This window comes from Acanthochromis polyacanthus, chromosome 1 (genome assembly GCF_021347895.1).
Source record: "Acanthochromis polyacanthus isolate Apoly-LR-REF ecotype Palm Island chromosome 1, KAUST_Apoly_ChrSc, whole genome shotgun sequence".
Classification (NCBI taxonomy): Eukaryota; Metazoa; Chordata; class Actinopteri; family Pomacentridae; genus Acanthochromis; species Acanthochromis polyacanthus.
This window is the reverse complement of record NC_067113.1, coordinates 54,343,142-54,364,918: the sequence shown is the minus strand read 5'-3', so window position 1 is coordinate 54,364,918 and position 21,777 is coordinate 54,343,142. Positions and strand designations below refer to the sequence as shown.

General features: G+C 40.4%; 2 protein-coding genes across 4 annotated transcripts; one reads left to right on the top strand and one right to left on the bottom strand.

Moving 5' to 3' along the window:
* Positions 1–782: 782 nt before the first annotated feature.
* Positions 783–2,915, top strand: si:dkeyp-38g8.5 (uncharacterized protein LOC568385 homolog). 2 transcript variants are annotated; one of them, XM_022190140.2, is made up of 4 exons: positions 795–1,059; positions 1,392–1,485; positions 1,731–1,818; positions 1,898–2,915. In XM_022190140.2, exons 1-4 carry the CDS (start codon positions 978–980, stop codon positions 2,642–2,644), a joined length of 1,011 nt encoding a protein of 336 aa, XP_022045832.2. In that variant the 5' UTR covers positions 795–977; the 3' UTR covers positions 2,645–2,915. The 2 variants fall into 2 exon arrangements, with proteins under 2 accessions (XP_022045833.2, XP_022045832.2); XM_022190141.2 differs by lacking the exon at positions 1,731–1,818 and having other exon boundaries at positions 783–1,059.
* An 819-nt stretch (positions 2,916–3,734) lies between these two features.
* epyc (epiphycan) lies at positions 3,735–20,334 on the bottom strand. 2 transcript variants are annotated; one of them, XM_051956060.1, is made up of 8 exons: positions 20,094–20,334; positions 17,169–17,361; positions 10,773–10,944; positions 6,652–6,783; positions 6,269–6,427; positions 5,956–6,158; positions 5,209–5,304; positions 3,735–4,042 (listed from the first exon to the last, which is right to left on the bottom strand). In XM_051956060.1, exons 2-8 carry the CDS (start codon positions 17,352–17,354, stop codon positions 3,872–3,874), a joined length of 1,119 nt encoding a protein of 372 aa, XP_051812020.1. In that variant the 5' UTR covers positions 17,355–17,361; positions 20,094–20,334; the 3' UTR covers positions 3,735–3,871. The 2 variants fall into 2 exon arrangements, with proteins under 2 accessions (XP_051812020.1, XP_051812024.1); XM_051956064.1 differs by lacking the exon at positions 6,652–6,783.
* Between the last annotated feature and the right edge of the window lie 1,443 nt (positions 20,335–21,777).

Genomic DNA, 21,777 nt, shown 5'->3' with positions numbered 1-21,777 from the left:
AACACCTTATTTTGTTTGCTTTTTGTCATTTTAGGGGGAAAAAGTGGCACTATTGAAAAAAATAAAATCAACTTTAGCACTTACTGACAAAAACTGATAATTATTACATATGTATATATATTTAAATAAGGGATGCTTTGTCAACATTTTCAGTATTTGAATGTCAGTTTTAACAGAAAGTATGAAAAAAACTTTCAATTGTGTGAAACGATAATTTCCATCTAAAAGTATGAACTGTCATAAAATAAAATAAAAAATTAAACACAGCACGAGCACCTTAAAATTGTACTGAATTTAAATAGGAGTAGAATTCTTGAATAAAGGCTCTGTGTCACTCAGATCTACTCTTGATTGTGTCTTTTTAAATATCCAATTTAATTATTAATGCATTACTATTAATTTAATTCAATTAAATTCATTTAATGGGGACAGTGAGCTGCTTCAGGTGGATGTGATCTGCTGTTTTAAAGCAGTAGAAGAAGAACGAGGGACCCCTCTGAAGGTGGACCTCCTTAGGTCTGAATCAGAGCTGCAGGATGGTCTGACTTTAGCTCGTTATCATTTCACTATATGAGGAAAAACACCCTGGTTTGTCTGTATTAATTTAAACTAACCACAAGTCTTACTGGGCTGTGTTAAGTTCGGCATACTGTCCTGCAAAATAATGTCCGGGGGAACTTGTTTTTGTGGAACCTGCGGAAAGAACGGAACTATTTCGATAAGTAGCGGGCAAATAAGTACAAACGTCACTAATAATCAAGAAAAAAATTGTAATCAAATAATGTGTGTTTTTTTCTTTTCACAAAAATGACGTTACAAGTGGGTCGGAAGTTTTTGTTTTTGTTTCCTGTGACGGAGGGGAATTTAAAACGGCAACACACATACCGGAAAAGGAGGTTACATCCGGAGACACTTTGAGTGCGGAAGTCTTTTCCCCTAAGGGCACTTCATGAAAAGACTGAAACGTAAGACGGAGAATGGAAAAAATGGAACACCAAGACCACGCGTACACCAATATCCCTCAAGGCAGACCCTCCTCTGTGGAATTCACTTATAAAAGTGGGTAAAGACGAAAGAAACCGTTTAAGGAGGCTAAACTGGAGTTAGCTTAGTCTCTCAACTAGTGCACTTCATACAAGTTTAACAAGCACGCTGCCTTCACTTAGACTTAAAAGTGAACGTCAGTTAGTGAACCAACATTTTTATTTTAAAGAAGTTTGCTGAGTAGATTGTACAGGTGTGAATTTTACATTGTATAATAAGCTCTAATAATAATGTTGTTAATGTGCACATTGGAGTCTGAACTGTGAATTTTTATTGCGTAGTTTTTCAGCAGGTGACATGCAGTAATGTCTAATTAGATTTCATTTATTTTTTGACTCTTTTTTTAGTGACTAACAAGGAAATTGAAGACTTAGTGAAGCTGAGGGTTTCCAATAAATACCTTTTCTCTGGAAAGAGAAATTCTTCCAAGTGGGCATGGAGGTATGTCAACGCCTTTCAGACGTGGAGGGGTTTAAAATATGTAACTCCAGGCACCACACACACTGTAACGTTCACTTTTTTTGCTGTGCTGGTATATGTCTGTTTTGATTGTTGTGCATATACTCAAATGACTTGATAGTATTTTGCTGTTTACTTTCACTTTGTCTTTGTCCTTTTTTCTGCTATTTACAACCTGGAAAATATCAAATCACTTTTATAAGCTACTGAGGTTATTATATTTTCAGAGCCATCCTGAAACATATGGGCTTGCAGCATAAGATGACACATTGTCAAGCATCTAAAAAGTGGGAAAACATGAAAAAGAGATACAAGGTATACTTTTTTCTACTTAGCTTAGTAAAACATTTAGAAGTGTTTCTTTCTTTACTTTTTGCCCACTCTGTTTCCTCAGGAGCTAAAGAGTCCTCCAGAAGGGGTGAAAGTGTTCCCTGAAACGTGGCCTTTTTTCTCCCTGATGGATGATGCTATGGAGGGTCGTCTGGAGGGCAACGCCCCCATCCTTAAGGCTTACTCCAGCGATAACAACAAAGGGGACTTCTTACCCATACCCAAGCCCAAAAAGAGGAAGGTATCCACCATGGAAGTATCCTCTGCTTCTGCTGCTGATGAGCCTGAGATAGAGGTTTCAGTAAATGGAAACGTGAAGTGGGAGCAAGTGGTAGTGCAGCAGGGAGACCTGGAGGTAGACCGTATCGTGCAGGTGGAGGCGGTGGAGGACAAGAAGATTTATAAGGACAGTGAACAACGGGTGAAGGAAAGGGAGACAGAGGTGATGGAAAGGGAGCGTCTGGTGCTGCAGAGAGAGAGAGCGGTGCTGGAGAGAGAGATTGCTGTTCTGGACCGAGACCGGGCCTTACTGGAGAGAGAGAGGGCAACGATAGAGAGAGAGCGAGCGACAATGGAGAGAGAGAAGGCAGTGATGGAGAGGGAGAGGGCAATGGTGGAGAAGGACAGAGATACTGTGTGCAGGGATCAGCTGGCTCTGCATCAAGAGAAAGCAAAACTGAAGAGAATATCTGCAGCAACAGAAAGTACCGAGGAGGTTGCAGAAGACAACAGTGAGGTTAAAGAGTCAGACACCACAGACAGGAAAGAACGATTCTTAGTATTGTTTGAAAAACTTGTTAAAAATTTGTAAAAAAAAAAAAAAAAAAAAAAAAGCAACTGCACTCAGCTATGCATTTTGTTGAACACTAAATTTAAAAAAAACATTTATTTTTGCTAAATTATTGAATGTCTTTTGCACAAACTGTCCCTAAAGAAACACTTCTCTGTTTGCATAAATACATTTTTGGACAGTTTTTACCTTGACTGTGTCTTCATATAATTGAAAATCCATGATACACTTCACCTACAAGTTAGCAATGAAACGTTGAGCCACTCCAAGTTTGGAGAGGTCTTCAAAACGACTTTATTCACTTGTGGTTATTCCATACAGAGCACACAATAGCAAGCTATTATTCTTAACCCCATCCACAAATATAGTCAACATACCCCCTCCCAAATCAAACAATAGTCTTTAGTTGATCCACTCTGACATTAGAGTCTTTGGTATAAGCTATTGTGCACTGTTAAACATCACTTTTTGATGTAGTATACCAAATATTGCAGTTCATGTAAAAAATCTTTTTTTAGAATATATATTTTATATTACAGTACAGACTTTACAACAAATGATTGTGTTTAAATGCGTCTTTTATTGCATTAGATACTCAATTTACCTTTCATTAAGCTCCAGCTTCAATAAGTTTATGCTAGTATACAATGCCAAAAGTGTTAGATTCATCATTAATCTTAATATTATTTTTTACAAAACAAACATATTTAAACAATATATTACTGGTTGTTTGTTTGCCAGTCATGACAAAACACTAAGCAGAAACATACATGCCATTCAATGGTTTTTAATGAATTGATTTCTCCACCTATTTACTTTAAATCAAGTTGCGGAACAGTTTGGCATCTGAGAAAGTTCTTGTGTGTGTGTTTGTGTGTATCTATGTATTGGAATGGATGAGACAGTGAAGATTGTGGGTGAGTGTGTGTTCCTGGTATAAAAATCTGAACAACAGGAAGAAGGTGCAGTGGAATAGTGTATATGTGCTTGATCACCGGAATCTGACTCATAATTAATGTGTTCTTGGGTGATTGTGAAACAAGTTTCCTCACAGTTTAACTGATCTGTATTATATTCAGCAGCATGTATGACAGTTTATTGGTAACACTCTATTGCAGCTGATGGATTTGATTCAGGAGTGAATGAGTTGTGTGTGTCTGTGTGTGTCGCCCATGTTTGTCAATATGTACAAATGTGTGTGCATGTGGTTGTACTTGTGTGCAAGAGTGTAGCTTCGGGTCTGTGTGGTTAAATGAGATCTCCGATGGGTATACGAGGCAGGCAGACGTAAGCCTGTGGGGTCCTGCTGAGGTTGATGGGGTTGCCGTCCAGACGGATGTCCTCCAGCGCATTCCTGATGTAGTTGAAGTCTTTCAGGTTGCAGAACGTGTCCTCATGCATCATCTGAATATTGTTACGCTGCAAGAGAAGAGGAAGGTTCATAATGAGGGGCAGAATATCTTGATTGGCTAAAGACAGTAGCATCACTGAGCTGCTGTTGTTCTGAGACTTGCTTCAATGAGTGTTCACTATATTTATGATCAAAATTTGATTTTATTAAGCTATAATTTAACTTACAACTTGCTGATCTCGAAAACTGTCCATTCACAAAGCCGTAACATAAAGAGATGTGGAAAAGGCAATAAAGAATCTGCATGCCTCCTCACTAGTTAGCAGCATGCGAAGTTACTTTTCCCCTTTTTAAACACAACTGTCATTTATTAAATCCAAGCAAAGTAGTGCAACTTCATGACCATAAATATCACACATATGCACAAACTGAAGATGCTGCCTAAAGACAGTTTCAGGAAAACATTTGACAAGATTTTAATTAATATAATGTGGCTTTTTTATTTGATTTTTTTGAAGTTGCTTTAGATAAATTTATATAGACAATAATATTGTAAGGTCTTAACCTTAAAATTTTAATCAGATGAATTTGTTTAAACAAATGATGCTGCGTCTTATCGTTAAGATTTAAAGTAGACAACTGAATTAGTATTTTTTAATATAATATTGTAGTTATAATCTGATTTAAGTTTCTCAGGTCACTTTCTATTCTACATAATTTAGTATGCTCTTAGCTATAATATTTTAATTGACAAGGGCAATTAATATATAATACTGTAGGGTTTAAATTGGTCAGATAAATTTATATTTTAAAAGTTGAGCATAGCATCAGTCTTATTTCTCACTTTTGTTCAAAATCAGTTTTATTAAATGTGCTGTAAAAATGATGGGGACTGGACTGACTGACTGCATTATTTATCTTTATTGGGTGGATAAAGTTTCTTGACATCATGCTCTTTCATCATAGCTCCGCTGAGTGCAACATTTCTCAGGTGAGTATAATCAGAGCAAAGAGTGACGATACCTGTGTGAGTGTTTAGGACTTGCGTTCCACATGGTCTTGTCAGTTTACCTTCTTTTCCTCTATACACCATGTTATGTTTTTGTTTATTATTTTTTTATATCTAATTTGAACCATAAGTCTGAACAATTCAAAGAGTGTGCATCCTGATTTGAGCGCTTCATTTTCAGTGTTGACCAGAGATATTAATTGATGAGACTACAGCAGGTAATACCTGTAGGTGTAGAGATCGCAGACTGTCTGGTAGAGGAACTGGGATGTAGTCGATGTGGTTGTCAGTGAGGTACAGGTACAGCAGGGCAGTCATATCCTGTGTGCAGCAAGAAAAGACAGAGGTCATTATTGGCCTCAAACTCCGAATGCAATAGTTTCAAAATCGAGGAGTAAGATTCAGCTTTTGTTGCATTCAGCTGCACTCCTGTCCTACTCCCAAAAACGGAATGTCCTCCTCTCTACAACAGTGTCTCCTGCATTTAGCTGAGATGATTAAAACACAGATACTGTTATGTCTTTAGTCACTCATGTAAATAAGTATGTAAGTTTGTAGAACAGGCTGCTAATTGTCCATTACAGTATCACACAGTTTTACAACTTTGTTATGGACAGAAGACCTGATTCATGGAGTTTTAAATTTGATTCAAACATTGATAACTGAAAAATGATAAAATCTAGTTACAGTAAGTTGACTATTATTATTAATAGTTATTATCTTTATGTTGTTATTGTTATTAACACAACGTAAAGATTTGTCATACAGATTCCTTATATTTTAAATCAAGATGGAAAGACATAAAAATGAACTTCCTAGTGGTCTATGGTCGACTGTTGCTTTTTCTGAATCACTTTACAAATATCTAACATTTCTGTGCTGCAATATGAGGCTGGGTAGTAACAAATATATACCATATGCCCTTACTAGATAGCATCTGACTTAAATTGTAAGGACGGAAGGTGCACGTACTTTGAATGCCTCTGAATGAATTCCCTTTGTGCCGATGTTGTTGTGGCTGGCATCAATGAGAGTCATGGTCTCTGGGAGAGCAGGCAGCTGTGAGACGTGATTTTCTCGAATCACCAGTTCCTCCAGGTTAGGCAGACCCAAAAATGCCTTTTCATCAATGGACTTTATCTCGTTGGCAGTTAAGTCGATCCTCTTCAGCTTGTCTAAAGAGATGAGAAAAATATGCACTGTGAGACACTGATGGGTATGGTTAAATGTTTGACATTCTCCTATATTTGGATCTGATATTTATACATTCAAACTGGAGACATACTCATGGAGGCAAAGTCGGACTTGTTGATCTTGGTGATTCTGTTGTAGCGGGCATAGAAGTGAGTGGTGTCTTTGGGTAGAGGTGGTACACTATCCAGCTTCAAGTCATCACAGTAGACCGAACCACCAAGGCAGGTACACAACAAGCAAGTGGGCATTCCTGGAACACATAGATATGAAGAAGAAGAAGCAGGAGAATGTAAGTAGGAGGGACTAAAATATGACACAATAACAGGCAGATTGCATGGTAGCTTGTGGGATATGCTTCAAAGCCCCTTAAAGACAAAGTCTAAAATCCACAGGCCAAAGTCAGTCCGGATTTCAGGATCTTGCAGACAAATTTGAAAGGGAACTGAGACTGTCTGAATTCAGTTCAGTACTGACCTCGTGTGTCAATCACAGGCTCATCAGGCTCATCTGGCTCTTCAGGCTCTGGCAATTCAGAGCTCACTGACCCTTCTACAGTGCCAGCACCCTCCTGAGGGGTTTTTGGTGTAGTCGGAAGCAGCCCCTCCTCTTGTTAGAGACAAGATTAGGTGTTAAAGAAACAGGTTAGATCAGCATGGACATGGGACAGGATGTCTGGCAATCAGCAGCCCACTGTTTGCCGCAGTAAGTTACAAGTTGTATTTTAGCAGTGTTAACCAAGTGTTTAAGGCATTTAACTGATAAATGCAAGTTAAATGAAAATGATTTTTAGATGTTAATAACATGAAATGTGATTTGCAGAGTGGTGACAAACAACGTGACTGTTAGTGAACAACAACACTTTTAAAAGAAGCCAGTTCAAATGGTACTCAGTTGCCTTTGTAATGGGATACTAGGCTTCATGACTACAGTGGATGCCTAAAAATTTATATGGCGGTAGTTTTTGCAGATTATACTTTTGTCATGGTTTGCCATCATTGGCAAAGTTCTACTAAGATCACAAGTGGACAGCTCAAAGTAGGTTTATGTAAATTCTCAGTCATTCAGGTCACAATAAGTGCTTCAGTGGAGTGCAACTGGACTTCTCTTACTGGTTTTTGAAAATGCTCTGAGTTCCACATATGCCACTCAAATTAACATTGATAATGGTCCATTAACTACCCAAAACTCACTTGTATTGTGAATGGTTGAGAAACTGCCAGATTTTACACTGATGGTTGTAAAACAACCCAAAATAATAATGGTGATCAAACTTTCTGGGGAGATTGCTCAAGACTGCATTTTAAGTGCACCATAAGTGCACTTAAAATCTCAAAACATCTGTCTTCCTTGTTTAGACTGTAATTGTGTGCGGTTTGACCAACCATTCACACCTTGGAATTTGAGTCTTCGACATAAACTGGCCTTTAGCCATGTGACTCGGGGGTGACAATACATATATATATATATATATATATATATATATATATATATTTGGGACTCCCCATTGACAGCTGTAGGTACAGATGTGAACGTACCCATTATGTACTGAAAATGCACGGAGATCCGATCAGACAGACCACAGTTATCTGGACAATTTGGGACACCTATAACACCACAGAGTAGTGCCAGACTATTTTTTTTGGAATTCTTCTACTATTTATTTTAATATCCTGCGCTAGAAATGCTTTGCTGCCTTCCACTGGCATTGCATTTGATCTTTGTAAATTAAAATGATGAAACATTTATGTCTATGTAAATATTGTTTGCATAATGTTTGCATGGGGGAAAGTGGGATCTGATCACAGGTGTGAACTGATATATTTAGAGCTGTCCACTTGTGACTGTGACCATATAAATAGATAGTGTCGGGGTGAACAGGGCCTACTTGTCCTGGCATTTCAGACTTAAACATTCCCACCTGCCCTATTTTCCTGCCATCTGATTGTTCCTGGATATCTCTACATCAGTATCCACTTCCCTGATTAGCCCTCTCAGTATTTGAAGCACAGGTTCACCATTCACCTGTAAAGACGGTGTTTGTGGTCTCTGCATTAGCTCTCAAGCACTCAGTAGTCTTTTTGTATTACTTGCCTGCTTTTAATCCTGCATTAATTCTCGACTTTTAGACATTTTTCTTGTTCCTCTGCTTTACCTGTTCAGTTAACCCCTTCCCACTTTACCTGCCTTGTTCTGTGCTTTTGGGAATTTCTTAAATTCTAAGCCCTCATCACTATTCCTTTTTTTACAGACAATGTGTTGATGTTGGAACCATTACCATAAGTCACTCTTTACCTTTACCTTACCTCTTTACCTTAGGGATTTCATCTTAAAACACAAAGGTCTAACAAGTGTATTTCCTTTCACAAAACAGCAAAAATGATTTTTTTTTAGCTATTTTAAACTGATGCTTTGTGCAGTGTTTACTTGCTCTTCCTCGCTGCATGTGTGTTCTGTTGCATGATGCAAACAAATGGGAACCCACTAATAACAAAGTAGTCCATTGCATTGGTAAAATTTAGAAACTTCAGGGTGCCTTTCAAACTGCTGCCCTCCAACCATAGACTGTATATATAGTGGACGTAGCATCTGGCTCCAGAATTGAAGCCAACCCGGAAGTGTCAAAAACTTGCAATATCACGCTGTCCGCTAGGGTTGGCTCCAAAAAGCTTTTTCTCCATAGACCCCAATTCATTTTTGGAAAAAATCAAATTTGATAGACTGATTTTCTACAACTCAGGATTTTTTTCCCGTTAGTTTTCATGGTCAAAATGAGAGATCAGGTGGCCGATCTTAAAATAAATCAATACTGAATTTTAAATAAATCGTTAAAGTTGGCGGAGCCAGGGGGGCGTGGCTATACTTGATTGACAGCAACAGAAGCCTCTGCGGTAAAACGTGGGCGGGATAAGAGAGTCCTCAGCCAATCCTGCCCCTAGTTGCTCTCTGGTCCAGTCTGTTTGATGACGCTTTTTACGTCACTGGCTCCAAAAAATCCAAAACGGCGACCAGGAAGTAGCAAAATCCGGGCTTCATTTTCTCGACATTGAAACCAACGGGTGACGTCACGGTTAGTTTACGCCTGCCTCCAACCCATTAAGCAGTGATGCAGTGGGTGAAGAAAAACACATTTCTTTTTAAAGCAATACGCAGAAATACAGGGAGAAGTGGACAAAACTGATAACACTGACCCTGGTAACATTCTCAGCACAGTGAGGTTTAGACTTTAGATTTTACCCCTCAGCATGTCTCACAAGTCTTGATTAGATACTGACCTTTAGTGCCAGGGACCAGAGTCACATCAGGAACCTCGGTGTCTCCAGAACCAGAGACACCAGAAGCCCCAGATTCTCCGGAGACCTCTGAATCTCCAGAGGCTCCAACATCCCCTGAGAACCCTGAAGCGCCTGAGTACTCCCCAGAAGCACCCGATGCCTCGTAGGGAATTGTGTCGGGAAAGAGGGGCAGCTCCTCCTCTTGTTAGTGCCAAGGGTTGGGGTTAGGCCACATGAGGTTAGGAAGTGAAGATGGACAATCAATCAACCAATCAATCAATCACACTCTCATTACAGATGAGACAGGATATTAGCATGACAATGATTATAAGTAAAACAAATACAATGACACTCAGTAGCACAAAGTTCAACATTTAACTACATTTAAAATGGAAGCAGTTAAATGGAATTTAACAAAAAATCACATAAAGAATGACAGGTTACTTCTACACATAACAAGAAAAGGTGTTGCCACAAGCTCTGTAAAGATACTAACCTCCAGACAACAATATTATCCCTGACTCCCCGGACTCAGAGTCCCCAGAGGCCCCAGAACTTCCAGAAGCTCCCGAGATCAAAAGATCTCCAGAGAACCCAGAACCAGACTGGTCCCCAGATCCTCCAGAGCTCAGTTCAATAGAAATCCCAGAGCCTCCAGAGGCAAAGTCACCAGAGGCTCCAGAAGCTGCAGATCCCATGGTATCTCCGGATCCCGAGAGATCCCCAGATATCCAAAGATCCCCAGATGACAAGAACTCTCCGGATCCTCCAGAGCTTTGGAGCTCCTCGTAGGCTCCGGAGATAAAGACAATGTCACCAGAACCCCCTGAGGCGCTGGAGACCAGTATGTCTCCTGACCCTCCAGACCCAGAAGCCCCAGAAGCCCCAGAAGCCCCAGAAGTGCCCGAGGTCCCAGACCCTACAGAGCCCCCAAAATCTCCGGAGACATGAAGACTACCAATGGGCGTCAGACGCAGCTCCACCTCTTGTTAGAGACAAGATTAGGTATTAATAAACAGACAAGTATCAGGAGTTCACAATCATGATTAGGTTAAAAAGCAGATGAAAAATGGACACAATAATCACATTTAACCAATAACTGCTAGTTAAATGGATGACATGCACAATGGAGAAGACGACTGTAGACGATGAAGATGAGTGAAGAGGACGGATGATTGTTTTTCTGCTGTTTTTGGTAATTTCAGAGAATGTTGCTTTCATAACTCGATCATTACAAGGACTCACTATAAATTGCTGAGCTTAAATCTGAAATAACTCTATGTTTTGGGGAATGCAGATCTGAATTTGTGTACTTTTTCAGACCTTTCTGTGTGTCTGGACCCATGAGAACCCCAGATCCCCCTGAACCCTGAGGGACAAGCTGGGGTTTTAGGGGCAACTCCTGTTCCTCCTCCTCCTCCTCCTCCTCCTCCTCCTCCTCCACTTCTTTCTCAGGGTAGGTGTAGTCAGGTGGGGCCAGTGTTCCAATCTCTATCTGAGAAAAAGACAGCAGCAGTGAGTCAGAAATAAGAAAAAAAAAGTACACTCAAAATCAGGCATCAGAAAGGTAACATTTAGTCTCACAACATTTTCTTTGTACATGAAATAGAGACTTGGTTCCATTTTTGCTCATCTTGACTGACAACTTTCCAAGAAAAAAAAAGCTAATTTTACCTCAGTTCCATTACACAAGCAACTTAGATAAAGCAATTAACTTAAAATTATGGCCAGTGAGATGGTAGTGGTGACAGATGTAGAACGTCATAATTATTAGCAAACGATGCATTGAAAATAATAATTTCAATCAAGACAATATTACAAAATTCAGTACTCCATCATAAAACTGAATATCATGGAGGTAGAGTATATACTAAAGTATCATTTCAAGGCTGTTTTTAGTAAATGATAAGCATTAGTGTAAGAATCTCTTATGCAGGAAAAGGGGCAATAATAGCATTTGGTACATGCGCACAACTTTAATAATGTATAGTATGATAAAATGTAAAACCTAAAAAACTGCAAAGATCAGTTTCACCTCTGGCATCTACGTGAACACCTATTAACAATGATAGCATTTCTTCTTATATATATATTAGATACTTAAAAGCACAGATAATTCTAACAACAACTGTCCAACAATAAGAAGAAGTGTATTGGTATATTAGTAGGTGTGTAGCAAAGAGGAATTGGCACTGATAAATGCATATAAATAGTCAGCGCATTTAATACACTTCTGTGAAAGGAAATTAAAATTGTGAGAATCCAAAGCTCTTGTGTTGTCAAAATCTATTGGCAGCTGTCATTCTAACAGAAATAATTAAGCATTTAACACAATCTGCTCCTCCAAGCAGAAGAAAACAGAACCACTGACTAACTACAGCTACACAATATGTGTGACTTCTTTACAAAATTTGAAGTCAATTTTCATTTTGTGGCAGAAAAGCTGTAAGATAACAACAGTCCTTGACAATTCAGTCTAGATGGGAGGTGAAAAATTCTGCCTTTTCACTGCTGATGTGTATAGAAATAATAGAAATCTGAAAACACTAATAGGCTCCAGCACCCCCTGCTACCCTAGTGAGGATAAAGCGGTGTATAGAGAATGGATGGATGGATGGATGAAAACACTGCCGACTGCTCTCATCTGCCTCTTTTACATGTGCTGGTAATATTCATCAAATAATTTTTTCATTTTTGAATAAGATGTATACACAGTGGCATGTTAGCTGCAACTGGTCTGTGTCATATACGTAAACCACAAGCAATTGGAGCCAGTCTAGTGTATTGTGTGACATCCTCACTTCAAATCTCTTCTCCTGCCTGGAATGGCCTTCTGTCACTCTTTACTGTCTGTCCTTAATTTCTAAAATGTTTTGGCAAAAAGAAAAAAGAGGCAAACTAAAGAGGACATAAAACAACACATTTTCATCTGTCATGTTGCATCATGGGCTGCACATTGGAGTAGTGGTTAGCACTTTTGCCTTGCAGCAAGAAGATCCCTGGTTCAAATCCCGGCCTGGGCCTGGGATCTTTCTGCATGGAGTTTGCATGTTCTCCCTGTGCATGCGTGGGTTTTCTCCGGGCACTCCGGCTTCATCCCACACTCCAAAAATATGCTGAGGTTAATTGATTATTCTAAATTGTTCGTAGGTGTGAATGTGAGTGTGATTGTTTGTCTGTATATGTAGCCCTGCGACAGACTGGTGACCTGTCCAGGGTGTCCCCTGCCTTCGCCCGAGTCAGTTGGGATAGGCTCCAGCACCCCACGCGACCCTAGTGAGGATAAAGCGGTGTATAGAGAATGGATGGATGTTGCATCATTAGAGAAGCAGCACAGGACTCTACAACATAATCTTCATATTTTCACCACTAGATGGCAGCAAACAGTGCAGATTGAGGTATATTGCAGGGACAGTAATGTGACCTTGACCCAGGTGTAAAGACCAAAGAGGACATTGATAAACTTTCTAGACTGTCACCAGCTATTAGCACTTTAAATAGAAGATGTGTGTAGTTCCATGACATCCGTTATGGCATCCATAATGGATGTAAAATAAAATTAACTTTTAACTGTTCATATTTTGTAGGGATTCCATTAATAACTCTGGTTTATAGGTGCTTGCTTATGAACAGAAAGAGGCTATTGCCAACTTCAACCACAGATATTACATTTTGTAATTCTTTTTTGGAAGAGGTTTTCAAATCCTTCCACTTCATGAAGAAGCAATCTGTATTTTCCACTTCAAAACACTCCATTGCGCCACATGCTCAAATTAGTTTTAGTGAGTTTAAAACCTCTTTAAAAGCTTAAAGACTGCAGAAGACAGATCCAATGCCAAAAAACATGCAGACGTGCTGGTTTCAAAATGATTTCATTAAAAAGACTAAGCACCTTTTGTTTGTTAAATAGACCAGCAGTTTCATCTGTTTTATGTTGGGAAATACACTAAAGTGCTGTTTGGTTCCTTCATTAAAAGCTCCAGGTATATCCATCAGGTATTGTAATTGTATTTATAATCATTTGCTGCAGTTCAGTCATTCTCCAGACGAGGGCAATGAACATCCACACACTGCCACAGGTAGTACCTGACACTCTGTCACGCCTGACAAACCAGACTCAGCCCTCCAAACAGGGAATGGTCCTTGTGGAACCAAGACACACATGGTAGCTGCACAGATCCATATCTCAGCCTTTCAACCCAAGTTATCAGATGTCAGTGAGCCAACTGACAGCAAAGTGAATATTTGTCCAGAGAGTGATGTCAAAGTCGATCGTTCAGCAACCAGAAATGCAAATGAATAAAAAGGCAGTGAAGAGATATTCACCACTGAATGTTGCATTTTAAAGCTCAGCTGAGACACAGTTTGGGATACAACAAGGTAGGCCTTTGAAAAGTCTTGCACAGAGTTAGCTCACTGCAGCTCTCCTCTTCATTTCCCCCTTTCTCCAAAGCAAACATATAGACCCGAGGGGAAAGAAGAGGCGAAAGGCTGGCAACCAAAAACACTGAAAGAAAATAACCCTGTGGAAGCAGCATGGGAATACAGAATGCACAGGAAGACATGCAGAATGTCAACATCAAGCCAAAACCAGATGTTATGTTGCTGCTATGGTGTATACTATATTGATCAGTGCATGCATTCAGCTCAGTGAGTCAACAAAGTTTTGGACTGAGGCTGAACCTTTTCAACAAAACCTCACTCTTGGTCACCAGCTTTGTCATTTGCAACTCACAAAATCAGTGTCGATCACTCCATTGACATCACCCAGAGTTCATCATCATATAGTAAACAGCATGCACAATGTCAAGTCTTGAGTCCTGTGAAGCCATGTGGCACTGTTAAAGTCAGATTTATGAGACTCTGCAGCCCAGAACAGAACTTTTGCATATGGGCTTGATTTCTTTCTTGCAGAGAGTTAGGTGAAAGTTGGATTATATTTTTTGTTGTCAGCTACACATTGGCTTCTGTATAAGTTAAACAGCATATAATATGCAAATCTGTTAATTTTGGAGATGCTGATCTAAGGATTTTGTTACATATTGGCCAGATCTAGTCTAACTGTTTCCTCATGTCTTTATGCTAAGCTAAGCTAACCATCTGGTGGGTGCAGCTCCATATTGAATGCACACTCATGGGAGAGGTATTGAACTTCTCATCTAATTGTCCTTTTCCAAAATATTGAGCAATTCCAGCATTGCAAGCCAGCTAGGAACAAAACCAAGGTCAAATTATTCTCAACATATTAACAAAGGGAGGATGATGATCTCATATTTCAAGATAAGGTTGGAATTTGGATATGCACAATGAGGAGCTACAGAAACGTCTTCAAATACATAGTGATACATTCCAGTGCAACAGCAGTGCAAACAACACTTACAAAATCCCCTTAGAAATTCCTCAACACCTCTGTGACAGTCCGAACAATTAGATTTAATTAAAAAAAAAAACTTTGCCCACAGCTATACGAAGAAAGGTAAAACTCAACTTGCTCCTAAAGGTGTTACTCAACCAAAGAGGAGCTGAGACAGACTGAACCTCTCGGGCAAACTAAAGAGCCTGAATGGATCCAAAGTTGGTGATTAAAGCGTTTGCAGAGAATTTGAGATGCAGCAGACTGAAGACAATTTGCTTGGATAGCAGCGTGGTTGAACCCTCACTTCTCTCAAAAGAGACAAGCCCAGAGGAGAAAGAGGAGAAATACCAAACGAGAGCTGGATGTGGAAAATCAAGACTCAGCATTCCAGAGGCATGGAGCTCATCATCGCTTCATTTCTCCTCTGAGATCTGATGTGTGTCTGTGTGTGTGTGTGTGTGTGTGTGTGTGTGTGTGTGTGTGTGTGTGTGTGTGTGGCGCGTGTGTGTGACATGTGTGTGCATGTGTGTGTGTAAAAAAACAGTCTGTTTAATTTTCACTCCTCTTAGGCAACCGCTCCATCTGAAGATCTGCCCCCTCATCTTTAGCTGTCTTATCAACAAAACCGAATGAAAGTTTCCTGCAAGACTTCTCAACATTGCAAGTTAAGAGTCAAAACTTAGTGTTTATTCACTGGAAGCAACAAGATGAGAACAATTCTAGTAACTCTAATTGTACTGTTTCTCCTCCTCCTGCTCCCACAGACTCCCACAAAACCCTATGCAATGTGCTGTGTCATATCCAGTCCTGTTAAACAGAGAGACATTATCAAAGCCATTCCCATGCAACACATGGCTCGGATCCCACGCTGAGCAGCTCCATGTGCAGGACTCAGCTGTAAAAGTTTGCACAAAAGAGCTCAGTCATGGTGATTAAAGCAAAAAAATAAAAAATAAAATAAAAAATGTAGTAGTACCTTTTTTTGGTGGAGGTACAATAATTCTGCTACATCTTGTCGGGTTTGCTAGATCTGCACTGGATTGTGAAATAGGCCTTAGATAACGGCAGCAGTGTGAGAGCAATCCACATCAGGTTTAACTTAAGTCGCTGGCTCGCTGAAAATCCTGTGTGGATGATTTGCCTCGTGCCATCTTGACATTGCCTTGGCCTAATTTCCGTGTTACAAAGAAGTATAAATGGGAACAAGAAATTTGGCTAAAGCTTGCCATCCCAGCGTGCCCTGCAGGCTTGCCACATCACACTCAACTCCATCTGATTTAAGGGGCACTGCTGGATCCATTTATACATAGTAGTAACCCTTTCTGCCACTGTTCTCTGCTTGACTTTTAAAAGCTGCTGTGCCAAACAGAACCAGAGTGGAACACAGTCCCAAAAGTCACAGCTATACTCATAACTGAAGCAGGTTATTGATTCTGGACAAGACACTGATTTAAACACTATAGTATAAATGGCACCATAGCACCTACCTAGCTTCTAAGATCATCAACATGCGCTGGTTAAAGCCTGAAGAGCGAATAGCAATGCTTACAAACAGGGTTTCCATCTGTGTTGCATGTACTTTTCCTCTTGCCATATATCTGTATTTTGGTCAAACTGAAAGTCAAAATCAAATCATGCAACTTTATTTGGTCTTGATCAATCAACACACTCAACAAAACAAACAAAAAAATGATCTAGACGTTCAGTTGCTGTTTTATTGGCGTGTGGAAGATTCTAGGGAATGTAATTTACAATACTGTCTGGCCAAGAGACAAAACCAAACAATTTTGGACACAATAGTGCTTAAAATCGGGAAGCAACATCCAAATAGCTCCTGTTATTATTAACGGGATCCCTGTCATGCTCAATGAACCTGCTGACCTCAGATCAGGATCAGCTAACTTTAATCTGAAACACTAGAAAATCAGTAATCGTAACAGTCCGCATGCTCTAAAATGCCAGTTGTATACATGGTGATGGGATATCAGTTATATGTTTTCACAAGATTTCCAGTACAGAAACACATATAAAGTCGTGTGCTTGATGAGCAGATGGCACAAAACTGACAATGTTAAACGTCTTGAGTCAGCCCATAGAGTTTTTTTTTTGACTGCTGTGGTTTAAAAAGAATGTGTTTACTTCTGACTGTGCAGTTTAAATGGCGAGATGTCATAACTTACTGCATGAAAAACAGTGAATCACCTACATGGTGTCTTTAAAGACCACTGAAATGGAGCGATCTTTCAAACTTTTAATTTACTCCAACTACCCATTACAGGTGACCAAACTACGTATTTGCAAGATTAAAGGTCAAGGTGTTTGCAGGGAGTTTGAAAGCTGTATGGACTGATAAAGTTTCTTACCTGAGGATCATCAATTGTCAACCCATCTTCATAGTCGTAGGTATCCTGATTCTCCAAATTGATATTGTCTAGATCCACTTCATACGTGTCATACGTGTCCAAGTCCACTTGTCGGGAAAATCTTGGGCTGGCAACTGCCGCTCTGAGGACGAAGAGTCCAAACACGAGCCGCACGAACATCCTCATAGTCCACCTTGATGATGACAGAGAGTTGAAAAGTCAAAAGGAGAACTTTACCTAAAAGATTTACAAGTTTAGATACTGTACAGCACATTGGAGTCAAATTAAACTAGCTTGATGTCAGTTGTCATCGGAAAAACTGACAATACAGAGAACTTGTGTCAAATTTTAGGAAATTATCCAAGGTATTTAACTTTAAACTGGTGTACTACTACAGTACAAGAGCATCTGTTGGCAGAAATGAGGGCCTGCTATGTAGTAAAATGTAGCTCTATACAGTGTGGGTGCACAACAGGACATGTCTTTATTATAGTGGCTCCATAATCTTCCATAATGTTGGCAGCATAACCAGTCTACAGTGCTGCAGGCCAAGGCTTGACTTTGTGTCCCATCAGTAAGGTCAGAGAATTCATTACTAAGGTGCAGACAGCTCATGGGATCAAAATATGAGGGCCTCTTGTGTCACTGTAGTCAGAGGTGATCTAGACAACAGCTATCTTGGCTCAAATCAGCACTCCACTGTGGTGTGTCAAAGGTCAAAAGTCAGAGATGATCTGATAATGAAGCATGTGAAATTTTTGTTTAGTTTTATTAAGGCTGCAAGAAATCTATGTTCATCTTGTAGGGTTTATGGATAGAAGTTTTAGATGTATTCAAAGGAGCAAATATTTCTGATTTGTTTATCTTTTAGTTGAAAACTGCTTAAGAGGCACTTTTATTCCTGTGTTTTTAGCACTCACTTTGATGATCTTTTTCACCTAAAAGACTTTGAAAGAAGCGTGCAGGAAAAATCTTGGCAACAAACCCACAATGAGGGCACAAACAAGAATGACTTTCTCTACTTTGAATCTAAAATTAGCATGTATGATTTTCACTGTGTGCTGATCTACTACGCGGTGCCCTGACCCAGATAGCTGCAGTTCATAATCTCATTCATTTCCTCAGCAGCACAGATCTACTAAGCTCAGCAAGGTTGATTAAGTTCATAAAAGGGAAGTGCTAATAAGATTAGCATATGTTAATTACTGCTTAATCAGCTGCCACTGCTGAAATTAGGCTTGGGGATTTTAGTCGTCTGACAGGGTAAAATTTCAAAGCACACTATTAGCAGGTGTAGCCACAATGCAGCAGGCCTGAGATGTCAAGCCAAAGAAATGGCAGAAGACTTTAAAGAGAGTCCTTCAGGCCAGGGCAGAGAAATGGAGAGCAAGGGAAGGGAGGAAGAAGAGTGCAGAGGAGAGAGAGAGAGAGAGAGACGTAGACAAGATGTTGGCTCTCAGGGTTAGATGGAGAGAGTGAGGAAAAGGCCGAACGGGAGAGAGAGGGGGAGTAAGAGAGAGACAGGTTTCTAAGCTAACTCGACCCCTCGCCCTTTACAGAGGGCCTTTATGAGGCCCGGTCACTGCCTGTCTCAACACTCAAACTCCAAATTCCACCGAGGTTTGTGGACAGGATGGCAGCAAGTTACGGCTGCAAGGAAAAGCTTCATTCAGCAGTGATGGTGCTCAAACACACACACACACACACACACACACACACACACACACACACACACACACACACACACACACACACACACACACACACACACACTCACACACTCACACAGACACACACACTTGGAAAGACGCAATCCTCACACAGATGCACACTCTGTCTCAACACACCTATCTTTCAGGGAGAGAAAATTGAGAAACTTCTACTGCTATTTTTGGGATGATGACAGATAGAAAACAAAGAAAAACAAAAACATCCCAGGATATTTAAGATATGAATCTAACATTGTTGATGCGAAAGGGACAGAAATATAATGCAAATCAGCCTCTTCATTGTCTCCAACATGAACTTAGTGCACTCTGTTGAGAAAACTGACTGGTTAGTGTCGCCGCTGAAATAGTAATGAGGCTATGAAATCCAGCATGGATAGACTGAAAGAAGGACTATGCTACAGACAGAGGTGCGCTTTTATACAGGCCATCACAGTGAACAGTGTGTGGAAGCTGTATGTGTGTTTGAGTGTCGCCTCCAGACTGCGTCTATGTTATGCTTGGCTTGGCATTGGGCATTCCTGATATCCAGTGATTCTACCTTTTCCCCTCAAAAGCCACAAGCAAACATGATGATGTCCCTTTGCTGCAGGTTGCAGAATGATCAGGTATTTTATGGACCACAAAATGGTTTAAAATGGGGTTGAAAAATCCATCAAAGCAGGTGGCTAGAACAATAATTTGTGCACGCAATTATGCTTTCAGAGAGAACATACGTGAAAACTGCTCAGTATATGTGATTCGAATGACATTTTCAGAAAATGGGAGCACATATTTGCAACAAAAATATCTGAAAAAGTTCAAGAATAGAAAAAACCCTAGACGTGAAACTCAATTTATTTTACTTTACTTTGGATCAAAAGAAGTTGTGAGATTGCAAAATAAGTCAGTGTCATCCCAAAAAACAGCTGTCTAACCCTCACATCGAATTGCATTTACAGAAGCTTACAAAATTACCAGCCAGTGCATCCCAATCAACAAAACACAGCAAAGACATCCACATTTCAGACACCTGCAAAACTCCCACAGCAAACTCAGGAGTGAAAATAAAGCAGCTGCACCAGCAACCAATTAGCACATTCAAACCCATCGCATGGCAGTGTTTTTGGAAGGGCTGATCGAGCTGCTGTGCCTGCCTAATCCCCGTCACCCAGAGAGCCGCTCAGTCAGCATGAAGATAGCACCAAGAAAAGCTTACCTCTGTCTCCTGCTTTTCCGAATGGTCCCTTCAGCCGTGATGGAGATGCTGAGGGCTCCGGGACTTGGCCAATGGTGAGAGGTCGCGCAGGGTGCCTTGAAGAGGGAGGGTGTGTGAGGTGTGTGAAAGGTGTGTGTGCGTGAATGTGACAAGTGTGTATGTGTGTATGTGTATGTGCAGGTCTGTGCGCTCTGGCGGACCCGAGTGCCCCTGTCGCTTATGTGTGAAGGTAGGCACTGAGACTGATTGGACCGGAGCAGATTGCTTTTGGTCACTCGGAGTGCACCCACCCCACACCGCACACCCGCATGCACAACCCTCTCCAAAACGACGCGCACACACTCGTCAGACACAAAGAGAAGCAGCGAGCAAAGGCCCCCCCAGTGGCAGAATACCTTTTTTATCCCTTACAGGAGTATCCTTTATTTTTCTAAGAGCATGGCTCAATCAGACTGAAATATTTGTCCGCCTTTTCCTGAGGTGAAACTCTGGCATGTGTTGCTTTCATGTATGAGGGGGATCCACGGGGCCCTTGTACACAATGGGACCTCTGTGAGGATCCCCTGTTAGCATGGTGCTGAGAGGAAGTCCCGGCTTGGAGGGAAGGCCTCTGCCCTCCCTTATGGTTGAAGCAGCTTTCTCTTTGCACCGTCACTTGCTCAAAGGTCTGCTACACAAACTACAGATCTGGGTTCAGTCGTGGGAGGAGCATGGCAGTCAATCTGGAAGGAACTTGATCTGATCTGGGTTCAGGCCCATAGACAGCCAATGCAAGTGGTTTTTCTTTCAGTCCTGTGCAGATGTGCTTTCATAAAGATGCTGCACATGGAGAGTCTGTTATTAGAGACCACTGATACGACAAAAAATCAGGACACACACTGAGGAGGCCACTCAGCCAAGATTTCGTCTCAACTGGCCCACTCTCACTCCCATGGTAACTCTAGATCTTCTAATGAGTGAGTGGATGTAGAGGGAACGCCAGAAATCAATCTGCACCTGCCATATAAGCTGGGATTTATATTCAGAGCTTTTCTTCTGCCAAGCATCCGAAAAAAAGCAAAGAACTGAATGAAATTTTGCCCAAAATATCATATCTTTGGACAATGATTGATGAATACAATACATAACATTGTGAAGTACCTGAAAAGTCCCCTATGGAGAAGTATTCATTACATTGAGAAGAAAATTCCACACCAGCAGGAACTTGCCGTTAACGGAATTCTCTAACTGACAGAGATAATCTCACCACACTCATGTATGACCCTTTTAGAATAAGGACTGCAATAGGTATTACTGTTTATGTATCTTTTACATTACATTACATACAGCCTAAAAAGCTGGTGTAGATGATGTTTGACCCTTCCAACCCCAAAACCCACTGGTGGGTTTGAAAGGAACATTACCATGCAAAAGTTTGGGGTCACTTAGAAATGTCCTTATTGTTGAAAGAAAAGCAGTTTTTTCGATGAAGATGAACATTAAATGAATAAGAAATACACTCTAGGCATTGTTAATATGGAAAATGACTATTCTAGCTGGACACAGCTGTTTTTTAATAGAATATCTACACATGGCTACAGAGGCCCATTTCCAGCAACCATCACTCCTGTGTTCTAATGCTACATTGTGTTAGCTAATTGATGATTAGAAAGCAATTGTGCAGTTATGTTAGCACGTTAATAAA